The sequence below is a fragment of the Neovison vison genome, chromosome 6 (assembly GCF_020171115.1).
Source record: "Neovison vison isolate M4711 chromosome 6, ASM_NN_V1, whole genome shotgun sequence".
NCBI classification, from domain to species: Eukaryota; Metazoa; Chordata; class Mammalia; order Carnivora; family Mustelidae; genus Neogale; species Neogale vison.
Genome location: NC_058096.1, coordinates 164,555,461 through 164,580,289, shown reverse-complemented (window position 1 = coordinate 164,580,289; position 24,829 = coordinate 164,555,461). Strand labels below are relative to the sequence as shown.

General features: G+C 50.4%; 1 protein-coding gene across 2 annotated transcripts in view; it reads left to right on the top strand.

The window, feature by feature from the left end:
* The first annotated feature begins 5,214 nt into the window (after nt 1-5,214).
* Nucleotides 5,215-24,829, top strand: part of UROC1 (urocanate hydratase 1) — a 42,016-nt gene continuing 22,401 nt past the window's right edge. For both annotated transcript variants that reach the window (XM_044255206.1, XM_044255207.1), the window contains exons 1-9: nt 5,215-5,364; nt 12,590-12,720; nt 13,822-13,915; nt 14,842-14,901; nt 15,219-15,347; nt 15,476-15,537; nt 20,809-20,875; nt 20,963-21,106; nt 22,646-22,734. In XM_044255206.1, the coding sequence (XP_044111141.1) occupies nt 5,239-5,364; nt 12,590-12,720; nt 13,822-13,915; nt 14,842-14,901; nt 15,219-15,347; nt 15,476-15,537; nt 20,809-20,875; nt 20,963-21,106; nt 22,646-22,734 (902 nt within the window). In that variant the 5' untranslated portion in view covers nt 5,215-5,238. The remainder of the gene's footprint in view (nt 5,365-12,589; nt 12,721-13,821; nt 13,916-14,841; nt 14,902-15,218; nt 15,348-15,475; nt 15,538-20,808; nt 20,876-20,962; nt 21,107-22,645; nt 22,735-24,829) is intronic.

Here is a 24,829-nt window from a genome sequence, read left to right as displayed (position 1 = left end):
TGGCGAGCCTCTCTCGTTCGTCCTCCACGCCACACACCACATCAAGTGGGGCATTGGTCCAGGGCGCAAACGGTGGAGACCGCGAGGAAAGAGCCTTTCGCTGGTGAGGCTCCGCCCCCTTCAGTTTGCCCTGGGGTACCATCCTACGCCCGAGGCCAAGAAGCCTTGCCATCCAAGTGGCAGATCGGTGGGTGGGTCGGAAGAGGCCTGTGCCCTCGGTGTGTTTTCGCGGCCTCGCATGCCAGGGGGCTAAGGGCTGGTATGGGGAAAAACCCTCTGTACATAACCCTCCCCCCACCCCGCCCCGAGCTTCCGTCCCTAGTAGCAGGCCTAAGTGCCTCTTGCTTCCCCCTGTAGCCTTGTTTTCCACAGGTGTCTCCAGGTCCTGCCTGAATTCTGGCTTAAGTAGGTCCTGGCCAGCTCTGGGAGGAGAGGTGGGAGTTCTCAGTTCACGCCCTACTGGGAGTCCGGGCTCTTGTGCTTCACCTGGTCCCAGCAAGGGATCCGCACTCCAGGAGAGCACTCAGCTTGCTGAGGACTCCTGTGTGTGTGGAGATGAAAGTGAAGTCCCACATTTGAACGATAAACATCCCGCTAGCCCTGGGGGGGTGGGAAGACCAGGAATCAGGCCTGACCCTAGTGCCTTGCTGCCCAGAAGTCAGGCTAACAGGGAACCAAGGGTGCAGCTGATACCGTATACAGGCGTCTGTGCGTGTGCTTGTGTGTGTGTGTGTGCACCTGTGTGAACACTTAGCGGTGTGAGTGTGTGGGAAAGGGTGCTGCTGCAGTGAACTACAGTTTTATAGTAGCTCTTGAAAAATCCGATTCCAGACCCTGCAGGTGCCACTTAACCGTTGTGTGAGATCAGGAAATTTGCCTAAGCTCTCTGTGCCCCAATTCACTGTACAATGGATCAGTGAGTGCCATCTAAATCCTAGATATTTGTGATGAATTAATTTATTTTTACAATTACTGCCTGTTTCTGGCAAAAGACTGGTTTCTCTTACAGTGGTGATAACAAAAGTTCTTTCCTATTGTATTTATTGAGGTTTTAAAGGTCTGTTTAAGGAAAGATATTAAGTAAATGATAGTTCTGCAGCTTAAAGAGATGGCTCCAAATGGTGATGATAGGTCTCAAATGGCAGAGAAGTGGGAAACACAGTTCACAGATCAAAACAGAAGCTCATTATTATGACTTTCCGGATGACCTAGACGGAGAGCCTTGGGACTGGCCCAGATTTCCAGTTATCCCCGTGCCCAGTGGGTCCCAAATCTAATCTACACATGGATTCCAGATCCTCCCCTAGCCCACGTTCTCCATAAGGGGTCCCAGCCTCTGGGTCCTTGGTCTCCTGGGCTGCCACCTGGTGGCCAAAGTTGAGAATAATGCCTCAGCCTATCCCTGTGGAGAAAATTCCTGGAGACTGGATCCCTAGAGACCCATGGGGGTGCCTCAGTGTAGGGTCTTGGGATGGAAGGGTTGAATATGCCTTGCCAGAGGCCCAGGGCCTCAGTATCTTCCCTATGAAGACACCTTGTACAGCCTCTGTTCTCTTAAAGGGGCTCACATTCATTCATTCAGTAGATCTTGAATTACCTACTCTGTGTGGGGGCTCAGAGGGACAGAACAAGATAGGGCCTTTGCCCTCATGAAATTTACATTATAGAATGGGTAGGGGACAGAAAACAGGAATAAATATATAAGATCATGCCAGGTGGTAAATGGTGCGATAAAGAAAATAAAGCAAGATAAAGGATGGGAAGTGTGTATACTGCCTGTAAGGAGTGAGGGTGACAGGCACCGGCCTCCGGAAGGATGTGACACTTGAGTCAGGTGGGGAGGAGCCACACAGGTATCTGGAGGAGGACATTTCCAGGCAGAGGACCAGCCCTGGCTGAGGCCCTGATGCCATGTACCAGGAGCCGTTAACTAACAAATTGCCCTAAAACTTAGCAGCTTAAAACAACCATTTAAATTTTGCTCACAAGAAAGACAATGATCATATGATTTCACTCATCTGTGGAATTTAAGAAACAAAACAGAGGAACATAGGGGAAGGGAGGGAAAAATAAAATAAGATAAAATCAGAGAGGGAAACAAACCATAAGAGACTCTTAATTCTAGGAAACAAACTGAGTGTTGCTGGACAGGGAGGGGGGTTGGGGAGATGGGGTCACTGGGTGATGGGCATTAAGGAGGGCACATCATAAAATGAGCATTGGATGTTCTGTACAACTGATGGGTCACTAAACTCTACCTCTGAAACTAATAATATACTATATGTTAGTTGATTTCAAATAAAATAATATTTTTTAATAAAAAATAAATTTTGCTCACCATTTGTGGGTCAAGATTGGTGGAAGGGGCTGAGTTTGATGCTTCTCACTGGGGGCCTCATCCTACTGCATCAGAGGGCAGCTGAGACTGGCCATCTGGAGCCTGGCCAGGGTTGGCCATCCCTGGTGGCTCCCTCATGTGCCAGAGGTCAGCTGGGCGGTTGACCTGGGCACCTCTGCATGGCACACCCCAGCCTGGTGTCCCAGCGTACTTGGGCTGCTCCACAGAGTCTAGACTTCCTTCTGTTTGTTTCCTGATAATCACTAGGTTTGACCCAGACTCAGAGGGCAGGATCATACCCCAGCATCATTGGGAGAAGCACCCAAGCAAGGACTGGCTGGCAGGTTTTACAACCACTACTGGCGTTAACAAGGAGCAGGAAGGAGGCTCTGGAGTCGATGAGAGTGGATGGAGAAATGAGAGAGGCAAGCAGGAGGTCTACATCCCCAGAGTGTCCTGGGCCACATGTGGGTTAGTCTAAGCAGTCTGCAGTTGTGTTGCTAATTGGCTGGAGGTGACTGGGAGAAGGTAGGGGGCCAGGAGAGAGGCTGGTGCCATCTCTGGGAGAGAAGATGGGCATGGACCTGGGTGGGGTGGTCTCAGCATCCAGGGTGTGTTTTTAAGTTAGAGGGGTTGGGTCAGGGTGGTTCAGGAGAAGGTGTCCCAGGTGGTAAAGTGGATGGAGGAGTAGGAAGGGAAGCTGAGACCAGGCTGATGGTTCAAGAGACAGAAATCCTGCCTGGTTCAGGAAGGCCAGCTGGATACTACAGAGACTGGGGTCCAGTGTGACCTGGACTGGGGGGCACCAGGAAGGCAAGGCTGTGATACATAGTGCTGGTCACCAGGTGCTGCTAGGAGGAGAGGTTGGCTAGGACAGAAGCAGCCACCGGGGTCAACCAGAGGGGAAACAAAGGCAGGCACTTGACGGCTGGAGAGAGGCCCCATCAATCACCAGGGAGGCACACTCTGAGCGAAACTAGGTTTGGCTTTTAGTGCCTGCCTGCCTTTCTTTACTCCTTATTAGTTAAAATTTTTTATTTATTTGGTTTGTCCATGGAGCAAAATGCAAAACCACCAGAGGTTTTTTCAAATGAAGTGACATTTACATACCATAAAATTAATCATTTTAAAGTGTACATTTAGTACATTGGCATTTAGTACACTGGCATTTAGTATATTGACAATGTTGAAAGTGTCAGAGTTTTACAGTGAGAAGTCTCCTTCCCTCCCCAGTTCTTTGTAGTGTACACACACACACACACACACACACATGCTTTTCCTTGCTTTTTGATACAGGCAACAACTGGAAAATGAACAGTATCTTAGCAGATGTTTATTCTGTGACGGGCATTAAGATGTGCCTCATGTGTTCTTAGTTAATCCTCGGATGCACCCTGTAAGGGAGGGACTATTACTACTTCCATTTTACACAGGAAACCAAAGCACAGGAAGGCTGAGTAACTTACCCAAAGATACACAGCTAGCTAGCAAGCCATAGAGCCAGTCTGGCCTATGTAACACCCGTGACCTCATTCTTTTACCTAGCTTGTACAATGTTTTTAAAAATGAAGTTATTTATTTTGCAATTCTTGTTGATTCATATTGTAAGAAACAATCCCTTGTGCCCCATTTTCCCATCGGCGACATCCTGCAAAACTGCAGAGCTCTGTCATAACCAGAACGTCGACGGTGACAAAATCCACCCATGTTTAAAACCATTTTCTAACGGACTGCAAACATTTCAAAATGAGGAGATCTTACAAAAGCTGATTTCTGACTTATCTGCCAGATGAGGTCCTCCAGGGGGACCTCAAGAGTGGCTGGGAGGGTGCATAGAGCCCGAGCTCTGGGTTCTGAGGGTTTAGATCCAGCTTTGTGGTCTTAGTTCCTGCCACCCCTCTCCACCTCAGCTTCCACATCCATAGAATGGGACGGTGAACTCCATGGGGCTGACGAGGGGACAGAGTGAACTGGATCACGTGACATGCTCCAAAGTGTGCATTTAGTACTCGGAAGATGTTTGTTGTTCTTCTCCCCTTGCCTCGAGTAGGTCCTGCCCTTGGTGCTTACACAACTTGTTTGTGCCTCCCACAGCCTGAGTGGTAAATTACCACCCACTTGTGTAGACAGGGACAAGGCCCAAGGCCACAGGGCCGGTCAGGAGCTGAGCTAGATTAACACCCAAATGTGTTGCTCTCCCCGGACCGCTAGGATTCTAGTGCGGTCGCTTCCTGGCTGTGTGAGTGGGGCCCGGGCCTCAGTTTCCCCGTCTGCAGCACACGACTGATTAGGAGCACTTTCCTGCAAGGTTGTTAATGAAATCAAGGATGAGAGCCATCTCCAGTCGGGCCCCTCACAGAGAGCTTTGGGTGGGGGATGAAGCAGCGTGTACCTCACTGGGAGTCAAGAAGAGTACACCTGCTGCTGGGGGTGGGGCACTGCCCACCTTCTGCACAGACCATGCGTTCTGTGCAGCTTCAGGATCACATGCCTCCCCATCATCGAGATACCAATCCAGCATCACCTGTGTGGGTAAGACTGCCAAAGCAAACCCCCACATTAGAGCCCACCAGCTCTCCAAAGCTCGGTCCTAGAAAACAGCCCCTTGAGGCCAACACCCCACTAACAGGACAAATAGACCCCTGAACAGCTGTCTCCCCCGGCATGAAGCCTGCCTCTCCCCAGAACACTGCCCCCGCTTCAGGTCAATACTTCAGGCAGCCAGGCTAGGGGCCAACGACCCAATGACCTAATCATGGCTCCTTCTGCAGGACCTGGGCCCAATGAGGCGCTGGAGGAGGTGGCTGTGGAGCGGAAGGTCTCCGCCCGCTGGACCGTGACTGTGCGGTCTCTGCCTGACTTCCCCACAGAGCCGGCCTCCGTCTCAGCCTCAGCCAGACATGTCCAGCCTCCAGGCACTATGCTCCGGCCTGCCACTGCGGCCCCTCCCGGAGAACCGGGGCCGCTGGGCTGGGGTGCCCCACGCACCGGTCAGGACCCCTGGCCTCAGCCCCGCAGAGGAGCAGGTAAGAAGTCGGGCCCCATTCCCGCCAGGCCTTTTGCCCTCTGGTGCCGTATGGATGGTCCGGATGGACACTTCCTATTTCTGCTGTCTCTGCGGGAGCTGCAGCTTCTCAACTCAACCTCCCATCCCTGCTGGCCAGAGCCTCCTGAGGGGAGGTCGACGGCCACCCCACCCAGCCCCTTCCTCATTTTCTCTCCAACTACCTGTGATCGATGGGGATCCCGTGGCTCAAGGTCATCCAGCCGGGAGAGGGTGGGACACTGTGGCTGCCTCCAGTCAGAGGAGTGAAGCTGGGGCAAAGTGTCCCGAAAGCACAGCAGCCGGTGTACCCTCCTGCCCCAGACACGCATATGGCTTTGAGGGTCTACGAAGTCAGCTCTCATTTCCGCCTGCCTCCACATTTTGCAATGAGTTTGCTGCCGCAAGGCTAGAACCCCATTGGGGGTGCGATGGTGCTGGTGAGAAGAGGGCGGAGGCCAGGGGTCTCCACCATCGCCCACAGCCCCTAGAGCCTGGCCTGGCCGGAGACGGCCCAGGACTGGGGGCGCTCTGGCCAGCACCCCCGGCAGGTCTGACCATCTGGGAGTACACCTGTCTCCCTCGTAAGCTGGGGGGCAAATAATTACACCACGCGGTAGGGAGGCCCGACGAAATGAAGTAGGTGGCTTGGTTACACCAACAGTATTCTCCTTTTTCTTTGCTCAGCATTACTAGAAAATATACGTAGCACGAACATTAAAAAAGTTGTCACACAACCCCACCCCACAGAAAGACTGAGGCGCTTCAGCGGCTGTCCCCCAAACTTTCCGCCCTTCGGGGCTCACAACGTGGGGGCGGGGCGGTGGGTGGACTTGGGGTCGCTGGGGCGGGGTAGGGGCGAGGCTGGGCAGAGCGAAGCAGGAGATGGGTGGGGGCGAGATGCTGAGGGTGAGGGGTGTTTCTGGGGGCGGGGCTCTGGGGCGGGGCTGGGCGGAGCGGAGGCAGGGGAAGGGTGCGGCGTAGTGCTGGGGCTGAGGGGTGTTGCTGGGGGCGGGGCGGTGCTCCTCTGGCCAGCTCAACTCGTGGAGATAGTCCTTAAAGCTTCCTCCCCCGCGGTCCTCCCCGCTGGGCGCCAAGGCCTTGACTTTTGACCTTGAGGGCCCAAATGGCTCTGCCACCTGCCCATCTCAGGTGATATTTTTCAGGTTGTGTGATGGCCTCTTGTGCTGGGAGGAGGGCACTCAGGAGCTGAGGAGCTGGGTCACCTCCGCTTTGCCCTGGGTATGTCGCCATTTGTTTGAAGTACAGAAACAAAACCCCTGGAGTAGGGGCTACTGGCAGGTCTGGGAGTTTGTGCTGTTGCAGCCCTTTAACCTTCCCTGGGATGTCAGGGTCAACCAGCCTTCAGCGCGGGCCTGTTAGACAGTAAGAAAGATGTATGTTGACCTCGGTCCTGCCCCCCTTCCTGCTAGTACTTGGTTTTTGACCCCAGCTCCTGACACAAAGCTCCTAAATTCTTTGGAATTTCCTGGGTGATAGCCTTTTTTGTTCTAAGGAAGCCACTGTGGGTGGGTTCCTGAATGGGGAACCATCATCCAAAAGACCATTCCATGATTAGAAACTTGGAACCTTGGGCTGTACCCCCCATTCTCTGGATGGGGAAGGGGGCAGGAAATGGAGTTAATAATCCATCATGCTATGTGCTGAATGAAGCCTCCACAAAAATCGCTTAACCACAGTGTTCAGAGAGCTGGGCTGCTGAACACGCTGAAGTGCTGGGGCAGGTGTGGTACCCCAAAAGGGCACGGAGGCCCCACGTCCCTTCCTCAGATCTTGCCTTGTGTACCTCTTCTCCTGGTTGTTCATCGGTATCCTTTCTGGTAAGCTTTGTTATATAATAAGCCAGTAGACATGTTTCTCTGAGTTCTGTGAGCTCTCTAGCAAATTTGGAGCCCAAGGAAGGAGGTTGTGGGAGGCCCGCTATGTAGCTGGTTGGTGGGAAGGTGCAAGTATGGGATGTGTGACCAGGCATCTGAAATGGGAGGGGCAGTCTTTGGGACTCTGTGTGATAGCTCTGAGGGTGAGCAGGCTCTGGGTAGATGGTGTCGGGACCAAACTGAATCGTAGGCCCCCCAGCTGGTGGTGAGAATTGGTCATATGGGGAAACCCCTCAAATCAGTCCCAGAAGCGTCCTGTGTGAGAAAACGTATGAGAAACACGAGAAGCTTCTCCTAGGCAGTCCCAAACACAGTGACTTCATCAGTAGCTCTGCTTTCCCTCAGCTTGTTTTCAATTCTTTTTAAAATTTAAACATGTCTCTTTGATTTTTGGTGTAAACTTTCCAGATAATTTTATAAGACAAGGATGTCAAGTATTATAATCGTGAAAGTTCCCCATTTCTCTGCCTGAGTCACCACGGCCGTTTTTTGGGCGTACCCTTCCGCACACATTCCATGTACTTACAAAATGTGTGTGTGTGTGTCCTTCTTAAGAATATAGACACATTCTATATACGTCCATTTTTTAAGGTGTTCGTTATTGGTGAGTTTAGAGTTGTCCTGTTCTTGTAACTGGTGCACAGTATTTCGTTACTAGGGTGCCCTTCCCTCTTTGGTCTTCTTTAAGGAGATTTCTCTGTTTAAATATAGAGTATGGTCTGGCTGTAATTTTAGTCAGTGTATTCTCAGCACAAACACAGGACAGCTTCTGTGGTGCAGAGGGAAATTTTCATCATAGAACAGGAGCAGCAGTTCTAGAAATATCGTTAGCACCCCCTGGTGCCATACCCAGTTACTCTTAGTGACCTTTTCTCCAAATCCTGCCCCACCCACAGGGGCTGTTCTGGGCATCAGATACCAAGACCTGAAGACCTCTCACCTGTGTCCGTGTCCCCATCACTAATAACACACTATCTCAAGCTTCTTAAGAGCGGGCTCTGTTGGGTTCATTCCTGGGGCTTCGGCGACACCAGTACCTGTTTGTTGAATGAACAGGCAAGAGTCTACACTAAGCGCCCCAACCAAATCCTGTAAGAGTTTAGTGGGCAGGAGAAACCTAGGAGGTCCTCTTGGAGGAGGTGGTCTTGGCAACATGGGCAGGGTTCTTAGACTGGGAAATCCAAGAAGGAAGGCCATTTGGAGACAGAGGGGGACAGAGAGTGAAAAATGCAGAGATGGGCCTGTCGAGAGTATTGTGGGGGTAAAGGAGGCCCTGTGGAGTTCCAAGCTGGCTGTGGAGCTTGGAGAGTCAGGCCCAGCCAAATTACTGAGGACTCTGAAAGCCAAGAGCAGTGTTGACTGTGTCAGATGAGAAATGGGGAGCTCCTGAGGGTTTCTGAGTAGGGGCATCAACTGCTGCTTCACAATACTCTCTGTGAAGAGTATAAGGGTTTCTCCAGATTCCCTAGAAGGGCAGGGTGGGCAGGAGACTCAACTAGAAGAAGGAGTCAGCAGCATGGAAGGCCATGAGTGTGGGAGATGATTATTTTGATGGCTGGCATTCCCACGGTACATATATGTGCCAGACCCTCTTCAGTTAGTCGCCAAGATGGCCCTATGACGTGTGTGCTGTTCCTGTGCTCATCTTCCAGAAGAGGAGAAGGGAGGTGAAGCATGCATGTGCCACATAGTCCCCCGCTCTGGGATACACTGAGATCGGAAGAGCCGGAGCCCTGTAGCCTCAGCCTCTGCAGAGGCTGCGCCGTTCCCAGCTACAAGCATCTGAGCCACAGTTTAGACCCAGGAGGCCAGCTGCAGTTCGGGCCAGAGCGCACCTAATGAAGCCTGAGCAAGAGTGGGTGTCGGGACTGGGGTGATTCAAACAGGGCCACGCCACACACTCTCTTCTGTGAGCTAAACAAAGTCACACACTGGTATCCTTTTAGGTGATCAGCCACCACGCAGGAAGGATTTGCTTCTGGCAGAAGTAACACTGTTCCCAAGACAGGATTCTGTCACTGTCTATTACTTTCCTAGGGCTGCTGGAATAAACCTCCATGAAAGGAGTGCCTTTAAAACAGCACAAATGTATTCTCTTGCAATTGTGAGTGTCAGAAATCTGAAATGGGCTCCCTTGGGCCACGAGCAAGCAACACTGATGCGTACGCAAGGATATTGAAATCATGCTTGTTCTTTTGCTCTCTGATTGAGTCTGGTGATTCCCATTTTTGGGGGTGCAAATATTACATAGGAGATTGTCCTGATTTATGTTCACATGTCTCAAAAGCTCATAATATATTTTCAGTAACGTTAAATATATTGTAAAATGTTAAGCTAAAAATAAGCAGCAGGGCTGCTTTTCTTCTGCAGCCTCGCAGGGGGTGGGGGCCGATTTCTTTCCTTGCCTTTTGTAGCTTCTAGAGGCTGTCTGCAGGTTTTGGTTGTCCTGTCCTGTCTTCCATCTTCAAAGCCAGCTGCCTAGCCAAATTCAAATCTCTCTCCCTGACTCAGACCCTCCTGCTTCCCTCTTACGAGGACCCTGGTGAATATATAGGGCTGATCTGGGTAATGCAGGACAGTCTCCCATCCTCAAATCCTTAATCACATCTGCAAAAATCACACCTCTTTCGCCTCACAATTTAACATATTCATGGGCTTTAGGGAGTGGAATGCAGACATCATTGGGGGCCATTACCTGCCCACCACACCATCAGGCATCCTGAATTCTCCAACCTGATGGCTGAACCCAGAGCATTTTATGAATTCATCCTCTTTCCCTAAGGGAACAGGCCACTGTTCTGTTAGAGTTTTAGGCCTATTAAGACCAGGTGGGAGTGGGAGTTGTCTAGAATATACTTGTGAATTTATGTGTCTTAAATACATTTGATTTCGTCAGTAAGAACCCACTTAGAGAGGTGCCTGGGTTGCACAGTCATTAAGTGTCAGCCTTCGGCTCAGGTCATGATCCCCAAGTCCTCGGAACAAGCCCCACATCGGGCTCCCTCCTCAGCAGGGGAGGATGTTCTCTCTCTCCCCCTGCTTGTGTTCCATCTGTCACTGTCTCTCTGTCAAATAAATAAATAAAATCTTAAAAAAAAAAAAGAACCCACTTAGAACATGCATTATATAATTAGCAGACCATAATTTCATCAATGATAATCCACCTCTGACACTGTGGGTTTTGTTTTTTTTTTTTTAAGACTTTTATTCCCAGGGTCCTCAAGCCAGTGGTGGGATCTTGGGCAGACACAACATGTCTAAATACCATTTTCTCATCTTGATACTGAAAGCTGCTCCCAGTCAGAGGCTTGGAATATTGAATCCAGGCCAGCAAACAGAGCTGCTGCTTTGTACACTTTTTCACTGAAGAAATACTTACTGCATGTGTATTAGATAACTCTATCAGGGGCTATGTAGTGAGGTCAAGTCTTGTGTAGGGGTGTGTGTGTGTGTGTGTGTGTGTTAGGTATTGCTTTAGAAACTTTTCTTTAAATGCTCAGTGTCACTTGGCATGCTCTTATGAGAAAAGCTCTACACCAGCTAGAAACAACAACCATCTTTGTGTTGAGATATTGCCCGCACAGAAAGCAGCCGAAACCACGTGTGCACAGACACGAATGTCACTGGCACACAGGGAGAGGGGACAGACCCGGGCTTTGAAGGGACCGCTGTCCTGACTTCTAATGTGTGGCGTGGTCACACCTGCTCTTGAATGGCCTGTCAACAGAGTTATGCAGCATGTCCCTTACGTCTTTCACTCAACGGCAGGTTGGGAGAAGCCACTTGGCTACTGTGTGTCACTGTGGAAGGTTCATCCCCGTCGCTGTCCTGTAGTTGTTCCCAAAATGGGGTCCCCGGGCCAGCGGCAGAAGCACCTGGGAACTGGTCAGGGACACAGGTCAGAGGCTGCACCAGACCACTAGGGTGATTCCGACATCTGCTGAAGTTAGATGTCCTCCTGCCATAGCATATTCCTAGCCACTGTTCAGGCCTGGGTGTGTCTTACCCATGCAGCCTTTGACCTCTGGGTGCATCGGACAGGTGGTCCTGCCCCTAGCCCTCTGCCCCAGGCACCTGTGCTCCCAGCTGGGTGTCCAGCGTCATCTCCCTGGTGGCACTTCTGTTCCACCAGGCCAAATGCTGTGTACCCAGTCCTGGGCCCTAGCATCTTCTCTCGTCACCTCCTGCCTCCCAGGGTCCAAAGCCCACCTATCTTCCTCAAGTATCATGCCATCTCTTCCCTCAGCAGATCTGCACTGCGTGAATGAGGGAATAAATTCAGCACACTCACCTCCTACTCTCCCACCCCCAAAGCAGTTTGTGCCCCAGATTCAGCTGGTTGAAGAAATGGCCTCAACGTCCACCCAGACACCAGGCTATTATCGTGGTCCCGTCTCCCACTTTGCCTGCCTCCAGGAGCTAGTCCAGGTGTTGGAAGGAGGAGTGCTACGAAGGGATCTGCCAGGATTCTGGCCTCCTTGAGCTTAGTGAGACAGATTTTAAGCAATAAAACAAGCAAGCCCTAGAACATCCAACAGTGAAAAGCTTGGGACGGAGACAGAGGCAGGTGGAGCGGCTGGGAGTCAAGAGGAGGAGTTCAGGGCAGGCCACTGAGGAGGGGGCACCTGGACTGAGGCCCGAGTGAAGGAAGAGACCCTCCAAGAGAAGGCAGGGGGCAGACAGGATTTAGGCAGAGGGAAGTCTAAGTACCAAGGCCCTGTGGCCAGACCAGGATCATGACGGATGTCTGGAGGAGTGACAAGATGGCTTGGGATTTGGGGTGGATGAGAAACCCTGGGAAGGTTTCTTCTTTCTCTTGGTCTGCTGTCTCTGGCTCCAGGCTCTGCCCCAGGCCTGCTGGCATCTGGGGCGATCTCATTTCCAGAGCAGTCACTATGCAGTTGTGCATCATCTGAGGCTAGTTGCCAAGCTGGCCGCTGGTGGAGTGTTGCTTCCCTACAAATGCACAAGATGCCTGTGGGCTCCAAGCAGATCTGCTTTTCCCCACCCTTGAGTCCCCATCTCCCACTGCAAGCCTCAGGGCAGGCCCCTCTCAGCTCCTTGACTGGGATGAACAAAGGGAGGGTCTAGAGGTCTGCCTACGTGAAGAGGGTATGACAACCAGAGAAGGCTTCTTGTAGGAGGGGACATAGTAGATGGGCTTGGAGTGAGAACTAGGTGATCTCTGGGTGGGGCCACAGGTTTCTGAGTGGAACAGAGGTGAATCAAGTAGGGAAGGAGGATGGCCTTACAGCGCTTGGCCCGGAGCTCCCCTGCCCCCTGCTGCCTCTCCTCTTTTTCTTCCCCCAGCTGGCGCTGAGGAATGCCCTGCGCTACTTCCCGCCAGATGTCCAGGAGTTACTGGCCCCTGAGTTTGCCCAGGAGCTGCGACTGTATGGGCATATTTACATGTACCGGTTCTGCCCTACCATGAAAATGAGGTCAGTGCTGGAGACGGGTGCAGCCTCCAAGGGGGCCCAGAGCAGGAAGTGTGTGGGAGGGACTGCGCTGGAGGTCAGCAGGTTGGGGGAATCCAGGCTGTCCACACTAGGAGGCACACAGCCATGGTAGGCTGAGCCAACAGCCCTCCCACAGAGAGGGGCGGTGGTGGCTGTATTGTGGTCTGTGTAGAGTCTGTAGCCTTGAACCTGGCCAAAAGATGAGGGAATCCTTTTCAGAGAGGTGTCTCTGGCCTGCCATCCAGGGGAGTCAATCCTGAGCCATTCTGGAGCCCGGTTGTATACGAAATCCCTTCTCTAAACCTCATGTCTTTTCCTGCCTCGAGATGAGGAGAGCTTTAGAGGGGTGCCTCTGTCAATGTCTTCAAACAGCTTTGGTTCTCACCAGCGGTCTCAGGCTGAGCAGTGCATGGCACTGGAGGCCTTGTAAGAAAATGTGGGTGGCTGGGATTCACCCCACATTGTGGATTTGGCAGTTCTGGGGGATGGGGGCAGGAGGAACTGCCATTCCCACGGTTCCCAGACAATGCTGTCCCCACTCAGAGCTCACACTCTGAGCGCCATTGTTCTTGGATATGCCAGATCTATGTGGAACTGCCCCAGGGAATGCCCATAAAGTAGGAACCACGTCCCCTCATTCCTGTCAGAGCCTGTCAGCCTGGCATCCGCTCTGGAATTGATGCCCAGGAGCACTGGTGGCATGAAGGAAAGCTGGGACGCATGAAGTCCACCTGGATTAGAGGCTTCTGGAAAGCAGACATCAGCTTTGCTCGAAATCCATTTTCTGCCACTTGGACCTCGCCAAGTGGGGAGGAAGGGAGGTCCAGGTGGGCAGCGGCCTAACTCCTTGTGCTTGGAAGGGCAGGTGTGCAAAGCATAAAGTGAGCACCAGAGCGGGCTGGCCTGGGTGGTTTGGAACCGCCTTCTGCGGGCAAGTCCCGGGCGACTTCTGCAGGATGCCGTCTTGCTGCCCACACCTGCGTGGCCAGATGCTGGGCTGTGGCCCGTGTGGGCCTGAGCTTTAGCAGGCAGGCAGCCTGGGCCCTCCCATCATCACACCTGGTGGCTGGACTCCCCTTGCAGGGCCTACCCCATCGAGCAGTACCCCTGTCGGACGAGAGCTGCTGCGGCCATCATGCACATGGTCATGAACAACCTGGACCCTGCTGTGGCCCAGGTAACAACTGGGGGAAACTGAGGCATGGGAGGAGCACTGCCCGGCAGAAATGGAACTCAAGACATACATATAATGCTTTTAAGCTTTTTATTTAGAAATAAGGATAGATTCATAAGAGGTTGTAAAGACAATGCAGAGGAGACCACAGAACCTGCTCCCGGCTTCTCCCAGAGCCTGTAACTTCTGTAACCGCCACACAGCACCAACACCAGGGCATCAATATCGGCATAATAGACCCACGTGTCACTTTAAATTCTCTAAAAGCCACATGAAAAAGTAAAAAAAAAAAATTACTATTGTATTTTGTTTATCCCAATGTATTATAAATACTATCATTTTAACCTGTAGCATACACATTATTGAAATGTTTTACAACCTTTTTTCCTACTAAGTCTTTGAAGTTGGGTATATTTTACATTCAGAGCATGTCAGATGAGCTACGTTCACGTGTGCGATAGCCACACATGGGTGGCCGGTCTGGTCACTTGTGTCTGGCACAGGCATCCTTGGGGGCCAGTCTGTACCTCAGACACCCATATTTGAGAAAGGATAGCCTTTTCAGGGGTGAGTGTCCAGGTATTAAACTTGAGGGCAAGATGGTCCTAGAATTTAAATATTCCACTTGAGGCAAGAGCTTCCTCAATCCTGGCCCTGGCCTCAGAACCTGGTCACAGACGGACCCTTGACGTTGACCCGGGGCTGAGTTCCCAGAGGGATCCCAGATCCAGGTCTGACCTTCTCCTCACACTGAGATCGTACCCAGTCACAGGTGGGCCAATATTCCCGCAGAGGTTGCTGTCCTTGGGCCTTGTCCTTTCTGCCTTCTCCCTCTGTCCTTAACACTCCTTCTTCAAGGGCCATCAGCACAGCGTAGAGGTGGGGGCCCTCCCAACCCCCCATCTCAGATGACACCATGTCTTCTCCAGTTTCCCCAGGAGCTCGTGACCTATGGAGGAAATGGGCAGGTGTTCAGCAACTGGGCTCAGGTACGCTGGACTGTATGGCTTTCCCCCCACCGTGTCTTCTGGCCTGGTAGGAGCTTACAACCTAGGGCTCAGGACTCAGGACTCAGGTCTCTGCTACCCTGATGCCTGAGATGCCAACACTGGAGATTCTCAGTGTACTGAAGGTTCCAGGCATTACTGGAGGCACCCGGAACCATTGGAGAGTAATGAAGTCCTGGGGGATGGGGCACGGGCAGGACTCCTGGTGCTGTGTGAGCTCTCTGGGCCTGGGTGGTAACTTGGGAGGCGGTGTGCCCTCTCACCTTACAGATCCCTCCATGCTTTCTTCTTCCCTGCAGTTCTGGCTGACGATGTCCTACTTGTCGCAGATGACGGAGGAGCAGACCTTGGTCATGTATAGTGGACACCCACTGGGTCTCTTCCCCAGCACCCCCTGGGCCCCTAGGCTGGTCATCACTAATGGGATGGTGGGTCCTGGGGCAGCTGGGCATGGTCATGCCTTGGGGCAGCAGGAGAACTGGGTGCCCCCAACACCTGCCTCCCCATTGTTTCCTCTGTGCCGCCCCAGCCCTTGGCTCCCATCCCTCTTTTCCAGGTCATTCCGAACTACTCCTCCAGGACAGAATATGAGAAGCTCTTTGCCATGGGAGTCACAATGTAAGCCCCAGCTCACTGTTTCAGTTTTTATTAAGGTGTTTCCACCTCAGCCATGCTTTATTTTTTTTTCAGCCATGCTTTATTATAAAACTATATAGCAATATTAAAAACAATGTGAAAAACAGTCACAATGGCAGTACCAAAGCATGATTTCATGTTGACATATTCCCTAGGAGTGTTTGTGGATATGCAAACTATAATTTTCATACATTTGTGAGCAAGGGAACAATTTGGATCCTGTTGTTATGTTATGGACAATTTCAAATAGACAGAACATTGTAAGAATTAACAGTGAACACTGAGATTCTGTGTTTAACACACTACTGATGTCTGTATCCCCTTTCTATCTATCCATCGTCCTTCTATCCATCCATCTGACCAGCTTGGTTTTTGATGCATCTGAAAGTAAGCTGCTGATATGATGGCCTGGAATTCAATATTTGTTTACAGTTTTTTTTTCTTTTAAAGTGAAATTTACATTAAATGCACACAACCTAGTGTGCCATTTGATAAGATTGACAAAGGTGTGCACATTGCAACCCTGACCCAAGATACAAAGTACAACCATTTCATTTGTCATAAAATTAATGCAGGCTCTGAATTGCAGATTTTCCCTTCAAACAATATAAAAAGAGCTACAGTGGAAGGGAAATCCCTCTCCCATCCTGTACTCCCCATTTCGGGGGAGTCAAGTCTGTGTCTTTCCAAACACTTCTTATGCAGGTGGTTACAAATGTAGGTAGACCATTACAGGCCCTCTGCACTAGCCCTTCTACCTTTGACAATATTGTTTTCTTTCAGGGACTAAGTCTAAGTGATCCTTATTTTACCTGCATTGTTCAACTGTAGCATGATTTATTTTACCCCCTTTCCCTCTGATTTGTGTTGTTTCCAGTTCTTTGGGCTTATAAAGAATGCTACAGTGAATGTTCTGATCTGCATATTTTTGTAAATCTCTGGAAGTGTTGCTCTAGACTAACCATGTAAAGCCATTACCGGGACCAGCGAAGTGGGTCCCCTCCTCAGTGAGCTATGGACAGAGGCCACACCAAGCAGTGTTGCCTCACAAGGTCACTTTATTCGTACAAATGAGGACATCACAGGGAATAACGTCCAAAGGCACTCTCCCAGTGGGGGCAAGCAGGTCCCTTTTAGTAGGACTTGGGATGAATGTTCAGAGCTGGTTTTTAATGTTGAAATGAAGCTGAGGTAACTGTCAGGCACAGGGGGTTCAAATGTTTCTTCTCGCATTCCAGCAGTTTCTTCCTTAGTTTCTAGAAGAGGAAATTGACAGGCAGGACCCTCTAGGCATTTCCTGAGTTCAGGAGTCAGTCCTGAGTTTGGGGGATCGAGGAGTCTCGCCAGTGACCAAGTGTGATCAGGTCTGTCGTATTCAGAGCCAATTACCCAGGCCTCAGGCTAATACTTTATAATATAATCATCGTAATAGTCACCAAGATTTGTAGATATCTTCACATTCCGTCCTCTACCCAAGGCTCAGCCGTAGGTGCCCTTCTCAGCCCATTTTGTGGAGGAAGAAACTGAGGCTCAGAAATTCAATTCTTTTTCCGGTTGGTCATAAGTAGTTACCATTACTGTTATTTCCTCTGAGGCCCGACAGCCTCTTCTGTGCCTGTGGAAGCAGCTGTGGGGTCAGAGGTTCCACCCAGGATCTGCCTCTTGGGTCCGGTGCCTCCTAAGTGTGACGTTGGACAAGTGAGCATGCTTCTGGTTTGTAGGTTGAGGATGGAAGTTTCAAGAGAGTGGAACTGCAGAGTCAGACCCATCTGCCACACCTGAGGGTTGACCCAGGTGCCATGGGCAACTGACTAAATGGATGCAAAATGCCCACGGGTGGAAGAGGTTTACTCCTATCCGGGATCTGAGGGCTTCTAACTAAAGCAAAGCCTCCTTGCTACCAGTCAGACAAACACAAAGCTACAGATAGCTACGAGTCCCAGGGAGGATGTGGAAAAACAGGCAGTCTCAGATTGTGGGTAGGTCGAGGTCCATCCAGCAAGGCTGGGGGTGGCCAGGAGGACTACATCTCAGCAGCTGGCGTCAAAGTTCCAAGTGCAGTGGACTTGGAACTGTGGACAGTCTTACCTCCAAGAGCTATTTTGGGAGCAACATGCAGTGGATAACTTGAGCACAAAGGACCAAATCAGAAGGATTTAAAATCATTTCCCAGCTCTGGTGCATATCCCTATGTAACCTTGGAACTTGGATCCTGTCTCTAAAGAGGGAATTTAATAGCTCCTGCCTCAAAGAGTCTCGTGAGATTTCATGAAAGGATAGAACGGACACTGTTTTCCACATAGTGCAAAGGGAGCTGCCCGAGCACTCTGCTTGATGTTTGTGGGCCCACTAGGGAGCCCTCCTTCTGGCAGACATTAGGGGACCATGCAGCCTTGTGGGCCGTGCGATGGTTTCACCCTTTTCCCTGGGAAGGTATTTATCATCTTAGCACTATTTTTTATGTTGTTTAATAGACAACCTTCCAATGCAAGGGTAATGCCTCCCCCTGTTTTAGAAGAAGATGCAGAGATTCCACGTGGTCTGGTGCCTTATCCAAATTATGGGATAGACACAGCAGCAGACACAGATCTGCAGGAATCAGGATCCACTGTTGGTTCAGCAGAGAGGAGGGGCTGGAGAGAGTTGCTGGGGGACAGGAACCCGATAGAAACGAGATAAGGAGTTGAAACTGAAGAAGGAGTAAAGCAAGCGTCCATAAGCCCTGGAGGATCTCCTCTCATCAGTGGTCCTCAGGGAGGAGGAAGGTCCAGGCAACAGAAAAGTGCTGTCCTCCCCCTGTTGCATTGCCAGAAAATTCAAGAGTTTGATGATTATCAAGTGATGGACACAGACATGCACATGCATTGCTGGTGACAGTCACTTTGGCACTTGAGAGTATCTGTTCATATTTGAAATGTTTGCACCTGACGACCTATCACTACTTCTTCCTGCTTCCTTCCCTGGGCCCAGGGAGAAGGATAGGAAGCATCTCACTGCCACTGTGGGGTGCGTTGTTTGCAGAGTGAGGTCAGAGGGGCAAACATTCTGTGGCTTCTGATATTGCATACTGTGGAGCCATGAATAGGAGTGGGCAGGATCTGTGTGGACCGTTGTGGGATGGCCCCCACTGCTGTTGTGCCCCCTGCGGAAATGGTACCACTACCTACACAGTGAGACCATTTATATAAATAACACCCCTACTAATGACAGTAACCGCACAGCAAATGGTGCTGAGTGCCCTTCAGGGCAGTCTGCCTCACTGAGGCACAGCACACACACCTGATGTTTGTGGCCAGGTAAGTTTGGATACACGCCGGAGCTGTGCCAGCCCTTCTCTGAAGAGACCTCCCCTGCCTCCTGCAGCTCAGTGCCAGCCCTCCCGCAGGTAGACTCCCCAGTGGAAGGTCATTGAAGGTCACGGAATGGAATCCCACAGAATGTACTTCTTCACGTCTGGCTTCTTCACAGAGCCACTTGACACACAGGAGGACATGGGTCGTTTTCTTTGCCACATGGCATTTCATTGTGTTCATAGTCTGCAGTCGCTTCTCTGTCCTCTGTGATGGGCATTCCAGCTATTTCACGGGGTTGGCCGCTGCAAATACAGTTGCTGTGAACAGTGGTGTGCTTGTCTTTACGTGGGCGTGAGCCTGCACAGTGGAGGTGCTGGGTCACGCTCAGCCTCCATCAATACGGTCCTGTAGTCCCCAAAGTGATTTTACCAATTACAGTACAGTTTTGAATAAAACAAAAATCTGTTTAGAAAAGCTCCAGGAGGCATAATACTCCATAGTGTATATGGACCACATCTTCCTTATCCATTCATCCGTTGAAGGGCATCTTGGTTCTTTCCATAGTTTGGCGACTGTGGCCATTGCTGCTATAAACATTGGGGTACAGATGGTCCTTCTTTTCACGACATCTGTGTCTTTGGGGTAAATACCCAGGAGTGCAATTGCAGGGTCATAGGGAAGCTCTATTTTTAATTTCTTGAGGAATCTCCACACTGTTCTCCAAAGAGGCTGCACCAACTTGCATTCCCACCAACAGTGTAAGAGGGTTCCCCTTTCTCCACATCCTCTCCAACACATGTTGTTTCCTGTTTTGTTAATTTTGGCCATTCTAACTGGTGTAAGGTGATATCTCAATGTGGTTTTAATTTGAATCTCCCTGAGGGCTAATGATGATGAGCATTTTTTCATGTGTCTGATAGCCATTTGTATGTCTTGATTGGAGAAGTGTCTGTTCATATCTTCTGCCCATTTTTTGATGTGTTTGTCTGTTTCGTGTGGGTTGAGTTTGAGGAGTTCATTATAGATCCTGGATATCAACCTTTTGTCTGTACTGTCATTTGCAAATATCTTCTCCCATTCCGTGGGTTGCCTCTTTGTTTTTTTGACGGTTTCCTTTGCTGTGCAGAAGCTTTTGATTTTGATGAAGTCCCAGAAGTTTATTTTCGCTTTTGTTCCCTTTGCCTTTGGAGACGTATCTTGAAAGAAGTTGCTGTGGCTGATATCAAAGAGATTACTGCCTATGTTCTCCTCTAAGATTCTGATGGATTCCTGTCTCACGTTGAGGTCTTTTATCCATTTTGAGTTGATCTTTGTGTACGGTGTAAGAGAATGGTCGAGTTTCATTCTTCTACATATAGCTGTCCAGTTTTCCCAGCACCATTTATGCCTCCATCAGAAAGGATGAATACCCAACTTTTGTAGCAACATGGACGGGACTGGAAGAGATGATGCTGAGTGAAATAAGTCAAGCAGAGAGAGTCAATTATCATATGGTTTCACTTATTTGTGGAGCATAACAAATAGCATGGAGGACAAGGGGCGTTAGAGAGGAGTAGGGAATTTGGGTAAATTGGAAGGGGAGGTGAACCATGAGAGACTATGGACTCTGAAAAACAATCTGAGGGGTTTGAAGTGGCGGGGGGGGTGGGAGGTTGGGGTACCAGGTGGTGGGTATTATAGAGGGCATGGCTTGCATGGAGCACTGGGTGTGGTGAAAAAATAATGAATAATGTTTTTCTAAATAAATTGAAAAAAAAAAGAAGAAAAAAAAGAAAAGCTCCAGGAGGCCAGAGGGGACCAGAATTGAGGGGACTATAGCTTTATCTCTGTTTCCCTTTTTAAAAGGAAAATATATTAATGTATTTGTGGGGAATTAAAAAGGAAATTTAAATTATGTAACACATGTGGAAGCTGTGCCTGGCTCTGGGCTCCCCCCTAGGCTTGCTTTCTCTGTGGGCAGGTACGGCCAGATGACAGCAGGCAGCTACTGCTACATCGGACCCCAGGGAATTGTCCACGGCACAGTGGTGAGAAACAGGGCCATGCCTGGCTGCAGGGGGTGGGAGGCTGATGCGTTGGAGGGGACAGTGAGTGTCTGCCTCTTCTCCTGGCAGCTAACCGTGTTGAATGCTGGCCGACGGTACCTGGGTGTCAAGGACCTCACTGGGAAGGTCTTTGTCACTTCTGGGCTGGGCGGAATGAGTGGTGCGCAAGCCAAAGCCGCAGTCATCGTGGGGTGCATCGGTGTGATAGCAGAGGTGAGCCCAGTGGCGGGGGTATGTCTAGGAACATAGGAGAAATCCTGCTCTCTGCCCACCTGCTTCCTCCCTCAGTCTAGAGATACTCACACTCACATTCCCAGCTGTCTCTTCTCTCTCCGCCACCCAGAACTCCCGGGGGGGGGGGGGGCGGCGTTCCCATGGCAGTTTTTGCCTGCTGCCTGCTAAGTGCCCATCACCTTCCACAGTCAACATTTGCTGATGCTCTCCCACGAAACTGGCCTTCTGTGGGCACTTCCCTTATCCCACCAAATCCCTGGAACACAGCCGGTGGATAATAAATGTGGATAAATGAGCATAGACCTCTCCAGGTCAGACAGGTCACAGTTGGGTGGGGGGGGGTGTGGACTTCAGGAGAAGTGTTGCAGGTGGTGTTTGCTCAGTGGCTCTCACGGCTTTCTTTGGGAGTGCCAAGGAGAGGAAGGGAGCCAGGGAGAGGAGGCAAGGAGCTTTAAGACAAACCTGGTTGGGGTAGGGCGTACCTTCTCATGGGAGATGTATTTCCTGCTTTTGGGGGACAGAAGAAGGCCTGAGTGTCCTTGCACAGGCATCTCTTAAGTGACTTGTATTTAAAATAATCAATATGCCAGAGTGGCACATTTTGGGGGGCCTGCCTTCGGCTCCTACACAGAAAATAAGTTACAGCAGCTAACGTTAGCTCACACAGAGCTCATCCCCTGGAATCTGCAGGAAAACAACCTACGTTTTTAAAAAGCCTTATCTTCCCCTTGCCTCATCCTCAACCCTCATCCTCATCTACTTTCCCCTGTATCTTCAAAATATGTTTGCCACAGAGAGAACACTCAGTAAGTATTTGTAATAAGATTCCCAAAGTAAATAAGGAATCCTAAAAGAGAGAGAGAGAAGCCTTGGTGAAACACAACTTTGTGACTTACACTTAGTTGATACTAAGCCTGTGTCATACATTCTTGTACTTCTTAGGAGCCCACCTGGCTTTAGGTAACAGAAAATCAAACTATAGCAGCTTCCACAAATAAGGTTTTGTTTTTCTCACACAGCCACCAGTGCTGGCATTGGTCCAGCAGCTCAGTGATGTCCAGCCAACATCTCTAGATTGTTTTGGATTTCCCTCGTGGATACAAAATGGCTATCCCAGCCCCAGCCATTTCATCTCTATTTAAGACAGGAAAGAGGGAGAAAGGAAGTGCCATCTATTACTGACTCTATTTTAGCAGGAAAATAATATTTGAGAAACCCCTTCTTTTACTTCATTGATCAGTATTGTATCAAATGGAAGTTTTTTACCTAAAAGGGAGGCTGGAGACAGTGGACAGAGTAGTCATGGTTCACTTGGACTGGGGCTGAACATAGTGTCGTCTTGAAAATCTGGATTCTGTTGATAAGGAGAGTAGGAAGGGGAACGCACATTGGAAAGCAGCTCACAGCATCTGCCCTGATGCTCTGTTACAAAATTGGGGGACCTGCATGTGGGATGGCATCTTCCCAGTGGAGGCTGACATGCCCTGTAACTGGGGACCCTGCATCTCATGGTCCCAGGTGGATAAAGCCGCCCTCATGAAACGCCACGAGCAAGGATGGCTGATGGAAGTGACCAGCAGCTTGGACCACTGCATTGAAAGACTCAGGTACAGTACCTGACACATGAGTGTGGAAAAGTGGGGAGACCCTAAGAAGGGGCCTGGAAGCTGGGCTGCTTTACATGGGCCTGTTAAATGCCTGACACTCGGCCACAGGTGTTGCCTCACCAAGGGACCCCACAGAGGTTGGATGGTACCAACATCACAGGACCCACTGTGGGGTTTGAATCATGACCCCGAAATCAAGAGCTGCAGGCTCTGCTGATCGAGGCAGCCAGGCTCCCCTTCTAACTCCATCAGAATATCTCAGTGGTCACTAGGGCTGGGGTGCAGGAAGCCCTGGAGTTCTAGTACCTGGTGGTCAGACACTCGCTGCTAAATGAGTTTCTTGAGGTTGAGCCACCATTTTGCAAAGACTGTGCCTTGTATTTCTCACTGTTATGGCTCTGTGCCTAGCCGAGAGCCTGGCACATAGCAGGTGCTCATCTAATCTGCTGGAGGAAAATAAGCCTTTGAAAGATGGAACTGTTCTTCAGAATGACTCCAGGTTGGGGGTAAGCAGGTCTTCCTCCTCACTCATGCTCTGGTTCTCTGGGTGGAGGACAGGGGCTTGGCAACATTTCCCTCTGGTGTGATGTCTTCTAAGGTATTTCAGTGGGAATGGGGGAGGACTGCCCTGGGGGCGGCTGATCCAAGGTCATTTTGTTTGTTTGAGAGAGAGAGAGAGAACACTAGGGGGCAGGAGAGGGGCACAGGGAGAGTGAATCCCAAGCAGACTTCCGGCTGAGCATGGAGCTGGTAGGGTTGGTCTCATGACACTGAGATCATGACCCCAGCCAAAATGGAGAGTCAGACGTTTCAGCTACTGTGCCACCCAGGTGCCCCTGGGGGCCGGTTTTTTGAAGCATCCTCTCAACTGATTTGCTTTGCAGAACTGAGCTCTGTTTGGGGAGGACACACCGCCCAGCGGTTCTGCAGCCCTGCTGCAATTAGATTTGCTCAGGGCTCTTCAAAAGGGGCTTATAGGAAAATGTTCAAGCACATGCTGAACTGGGAGATACTCCCATTACCAGGATATTTTAAAAATCCTACTTTGACCCCATTGTACCCCTGTGTAAAACTCTCAGGTGAGATTCCATTGAATATAGGAACATAGGAGAGATTCCAGACTTCTAGTGGGACATGGATGGGTCTGGCCTGATCTGACTCCTATCCCTGTTAATGCTGTTGAGCGTCTTGAACATACTCACACACTTGCACACATGTGCACTCGTACACACACACACACACACACACACCCCGAAAGAATCAGGTTAGAGCCATGTAACAGGGTGCCACAAGCAGCCCGAGCGGTTATACTTCTGCTCCCTGAGCTGTGGAAGACACAGATGGGAGTGGATGAGCCTCTGGGAGTGGGGACCTTGTCCCCATGCTGGTCCTGCTGCTGGGATCGATCCTGTGTTCCTTCTCCACTGGTCACTGCTCCTGTGCTCCTAACTGCTGTGGGACTATATGCCTTTTCCTGTTTCGTTTTCTTCCATTTGGGAGCGAGGAGCATGTTGGTTCCACTGGCATCTCTCTACAAAGTGCGGTGTGCAGTCAACCTGCACCTTTGAGTGAGCGCCCAAGCTCCCCACGTACTGTTGCTTTCTGACACCTCTCCTACCTGTGGGGCTTCATGTAGTAAATCTTCTGTGTTTTTCTGTCTATTAAATATGCTGCCCCCCCCTTTTTTTGTCCTTTTATTTCTCCCAATAACGTTTGGAGTCATTTTTTAAAAAAAAAAGATTTTATTTATTTAGTTGAGACAGAGAAAGAGAGTGAGTATGAGGGGTGAGGAAGGGGAGAGGGAGAAGTAGACTCCCCGCTGAGCACGGAGCCCAAAGTGGGGCTCGATCCTAAGACCCTGAGATCTCAAACCGAGCTGAAGGCAGATGATCAGTCAACTGAGCCACCCAGGCACCTGTCTTTTTTTTTTTTTTTTTTTTTTTTTTTACAATTTATTTATTTTAGAGACACAGAGAGAGTGTGAACATATGCAAGCGCGGTGGGGAGGGGCAGAGGGGAGGAATCTCAAGCAGACTCCCCACTGAGCATGGAACCCAAGGCAGGGCCCCTCTGTGGGGCTCAGTCTCATGTTCCT